This window comes from Octodon degus, unplaced genomic scaffold, assembly GCF_000260255.1.
Source record: "Octodon degus isolate 3935 unplaced genomic scaffold, OctDeg1.0 scaffold00089, whole genome shotgun sequence".
NCBI lineage: Eukaryota > Metazoa > Chordata > Mammalia > Rodentia > Octodontidae > Octodon > Octodon degus.
This window is the reverse complement of record NW_004524665.1, coordinates 2,801,348-2,805,997: the sequence shown is the minus strand read 5'-3', so window position 1 is coordinate 2,805,997 and position 4,650 is coordinate 2,801,348. Positions and strand designations below refer to the sequence as shown.

Below are 4,650 nucleotides of genomic sequence, written 5' to 3'. Positions count from 1 at the left end.
TACAGCAATTAACCACTAAGAAGAATATATGCAGTGTATTATTTGTTGAAACTGTACTTCCGATTTGATTTGAAACTGTCTCATTGCTACCTGTTCATCAATAAAATTGTGAAAAAAAATAAAATAAAATAAAAAATAAAAAATAAATTACAGTTCTGGGGCTGTGGCTCAATGTTAAAGCCCCAGAGGTAATCCTCAGTACCACAAGAAAAAAAAAAGAGGCTAGATAGAGAAGGAAAGAAAATATCCCCAGCTCAGATGAGAATGGCTTACAAGTCAGGCCACACTAACAGAAGCAGATACACAAGCAGGATTTGGCAGACAGATGCTGCTCTTGCAGATTCGTTTACCTCTTCAAATAACCATTGGGCAAGCACCTTCCGTACACCTCAAGCTGGGGACACCAGCCCCTCTGCCTGACACGGGCTTGGGCACTGACTGTATGGAAGCGATAGGGTTCCGAGCTCCTCTCTCTCCCGCTGCACAGGTCTATTCCAAGGTTTCCATAAGACTACCAAGTCTAAGGAAGGTAGCCTTGACCTTTTCCTCAAATTGTTCTCTCAAACGAAGTCCTCAGCGCCACCTGGTGGCAAGATCAGGCTCTGTTGGCAGGGAAAGTAGTGTTTTCCAAAAGGCCCCTGTAACAAACAGGCATGCACTCGACCTTAAAAGCCATGATTCAGTCCATCCTGCGGCCTAAGCAAGCACAGCACCCACCTCAAGCAGCAGCCAAGTGCCTACAACAACTCCAAGCACACCTGCCTTTCTATTGTCGGATGCCATTTGTCACCCAAAGAAATGGGAACAGCTCAAAGTTCTCAGTACCACTCACCTTTTCATTCATGACCACAATGATGCTGACAGTCCCCGTCCTGCCACCCATGACAGCAAACAGGCAGTGACCAAGCTGCTCTGCATCCCGAGTCTCGAAAGGCCAAGGCTTTATCTAGCTCCTCTAAAGTCAGTCGGGACCCCAGAGCCGCCAAGCCTCAGATCCCTGATTTGTTTGCCAGGGAATAAACAGAATAGAGAGCACCCAGAAGTGGCCACACAGCCAGGATCAGCAGGCTTCTTTTCCAGCTGTCTGTGCCTGTGCTCGTGTTCCATGCAGTTCCTCCTCCCAGCCAGAGCAGCAGTGAACACGGACCCCAAATGCACAGCCCCTGGCGCATGGCAATGTCCCCCAGAAGCAGCAGCTGCAACACCTGAGCACCTGCTGCAGGTCAAGTCTGGGGCCAGCAGCCAGTCTTACAAAGAAAGATAAGACACAGTTTCATTTATTTCAAGGCATAGGGATAGGTAACTCTCACTAACTGCTCTCTGAAAGGCACAGAGACTCATTATTTCTCAGTCCTTACCTGAAATCCTGGGCCTCGCTCTGCCACACTCTGGAAGGCCCACATTTAAACTCATTCAATACCATCGACCCCTCAAAGCCCATGCACACTAGGGAAGGACTTGTAAAGGTGAAAACAACCATAAAACCAAATTCACACCCTCTTATCTTCACTTCATTAGTTCAATTTTTCTCTTTCTTTTTTACTATGAACTACATCACATGTTTACAAGGGTTATAATACACAAATTCAGGGGCCTGCTCCTTAGCTCAGTTCTTTAAGTGGCTGCTTCAACAAAGCAGTTAGGCTCAGGTTGCTGTGGTTCGATCCCCACAACTCCAGCCAGCCAAACCTGCCCTGAAGGCATTCGGAGCAAAAAAACCCCACAAATTCACACCTCAGAGAAAAGCAACATCTACCACCCTCCACAAGCAGTACAGCTTTCAGGGCCTTGAAGTCCATGTGCTGTACCATCTGCACCTCCTTCCACAGCAGCTGGTAACCCAAACCACCATTTTTCATGTGTGCATGTGTGTGCGTGTGCAGTGCTGGCTTAAAGCCCAGGTAATCCTGCCTGGTAGATGCTTTAAGCACCTACCACTGAGTCCTACATCTAACCATTTTTAAGACCCATCTCCAAATTCACCTTCTCTCTACAGATGGAAAGTGCATGGGAACCAAGGAATTACAACATTCTCTGCCACCCAAGCCTGCTTACCTTCTGCTAACCAAGAGTCAGAAGGTAGACAGAGAGGACCACAGGCCACAGCTGAGGTCCACAGAGCCTGCCAGCTGAGCACTGAACCTGATGCCCGCTCAGAACCACACCAAGACTCACGAGATAAAAACAGACAAAAGGCACAGCCAGGGGCAGCCTGCGAGGGGCATGGAGCCATCCTCCTTACCTCCGCCTCCACCTGCTGTTGTGTGCGGTGGTGGTTCTCTTTGTACTGGTTGGCTCTCAGAACCTGCTGCTCGATGCCTAGCAGGACTGCTTCACAGCCATCGCACCTGCAACAGAGGAAACCAGCCAGCCCTGAGCTGCAGAGGGACGCAGAGCTCTGTGCGGCATGGGAACTGCCCTCCCCACACTGCGGACATCCTCCTCCCCTCCACACTTGCTCCTCCCTCCTTCCAGATGACAAGCTTGTCCAGGCACAGCACAGGACACAAACACAGTGCTCTGTGGGTAGCTTCTTGGAATACGGCTCCAATTTCCAACCTTTGCAGCCCATAGAAGGTGGTTTTACAGAACAGAATGCGAGCTGGATGGAGGTGGGAGGGATCACAGTGGCATTCACAATTGCTATCCTCACTAGAAAAACTATTTACCAAAAACATCCTATTTGGGATGCTTTTTACTTTCTCAATTTTCTATGTTAAAAATTTAAAAAATGAAGCTAAGAGAGACCAGGGGAAAGAGAAAAGAGAAAGGAAAGAAACAGAAGACAGACTACCCATATACCTCCACTTAGGGTGCAACACCGTGAACTTTCTGGTGCATCTGTGGTACCTCACAATATGGCAACGCTGTTCCACTCTAATCCCAATACCTGAACAGGAGTCTAAGCTTCTCTCCTAGTGTACCCCTTGGGACAGGAGTCAGGATGGCAAGGCCTGCCAAATACCATGGGGGCTTAAAACAAGAAACCAGGCCATAGACATGAAAACTGTGCCAGCCACGCCACGACTGAACAGGAATAACAACTTTAGTAGTATCAGACATTAGATTTTCTGTGCGACACCACTCTGTTAGAGGTTGTTCTAAGTTGATTCTGTTTATGTTTAACAATCCACTGAAAGCTTCTGCTTTTGTCACATACTGCAAAGAGAAAGTACTCTGAGCCATACTGGGGCAGAACTTGAGAAGCTGGATGGCAGCACATGCCCTGGGGTTTGAGCCGCTTCGGTGAAGCGTCAGGGCATTGGGTCCCTGGCACAAGCCAAGGTGCATTCACGGCCTCTGCACCTGGAAACGTACCAGACATCTAATCTGTGAGGAAGAAAACAACTTCCCCACCCCTCTGCACAAAGCAGACCTGCTCAGTCCCTGCCTAGGAAGAACACCTACACCTCCACATCTCCAATCACAGTCCTGACCCCTCAGCACTCACTACAGCTTCTCAAGTTCAGCTAGCTCTCTAAGGCCCAACAGTTCTATAACAAGTCCTTGCTCCCAAATGCCCCATTCCTTGTGAGTGGCAGATGTAGCTATCAAATATTTGTGAGTCTATGTTCCAAGTAAGACCCACCCAACCCTGGTCTTTGACAGCCCTTGCAGTGAGTTACATCCCACCCGAGACACTGCAAGCTGAACATGGCTTATCTGTCCAAAGAACATTCCAAATATTCACTTCCTGAGCATGGCCAAACTTTGTGCCTGCATTCAGAAAGCGCCGGATAGGCTGGGATGCACAGGCCCCATGTGCTGAGCCTGGGGATGCTATGGCCCTCTGTCAAACAGTATAGCTGCATTTAAGACAAGAACAAGTGTATAGTTGAGGTGGGAGGAGGCAAAGGACCCCACTGCCATCACACAGCTGTAATCATAAATGAAGCCCCTGCTGGCTCCCTGTCTACAGCCTCAGCGAGGTGGCCCCAGCACCAGCCCCAAGGCCTCTGATGACCTCTGGAGATCACATGTTTGCAAGAAGAGGCACAAAGCCATGCTAGCTATCCCCTTCCTCCTTCCAGCCTCACCACTCATGCAAGGTCTTGACAATGTTATTGATATCCTTCTTTCGGATGTCACGGCCAATGCAGAAATCCACTTCTAACAGCTGATTTCGCTGGTCCAGCTTGCCCTGGATGATGTCAGTGTAGACAGCCTCAATGATGAGATCTTCTAGCTCCCGGAGATTCCTCATCTCCAGGTCCTTCAGCAGCACTGAGTAGGGGATACACTGTGGAGAAGGCCACTAATAGTTACAAAAGCCCCCTGTGAGCATTAACCAAGATACAGTTACTACCCAGAGCCTACAGCTGCCTCTGGGCGCAGGCCAGGCAGGCCAATGGTAACCACTAACAGGGAGAGCTTGTCCCACTCAAGGCCCCAGACAGCTAGTAACACAGCCACAAAAGATCTTCAACTTTTGTCAGTGGGTAAATGGGGAGGTCTTGCTATGAGGTACAGACTGGGATTGCAATGTGTGCCACCATTCTCAGGCTAGATACCACAGACTTTTAATGTTATTATGTGACTTTAGCAGTAACTTTCATGACTCGGGCTGGGGATATAGCTCAGTGGCATAGTGCCTACCTGGCAAGAGCAAGGTCCTGAGTTCAATTCCTAGTCCCCAAATAATAATAATGA

At 48.9% G+C, this 4,650-nt stretch overlaps 1 protein-coding gene across 5 annotated transcripts in view; it reads right to left on the bottom strand.

Annotated features, from left to right (window-relative positions):
• Cops7b (COP9 signalosome subunit 7B) overlaps nt 1-4,650 on the bottom strand; it is a 26,876-nt gene that overhangs the window by 6,015 nt on the left and 16,211 nt on the right. For all 5 annotated transcript variants that reach the window (XM_023722269.1, XM_023722267.1, XM_023722268.1 and 2 more), the window contains 2 exons: nt 4,038-4,240; nt 2,243-2,348 (listed from right to left, as the gene is read on the bottom strand). In XM_023722269.1, the coding sequence (XP_023578037.1) occupies nt 2,243-2,348; nt 4,038-4,240 (309 nt within the window). The remainder of the gene's footprint in view (nt 1-2,242; nt 2,349-4,037; nt 4,241-4,650) is intronic.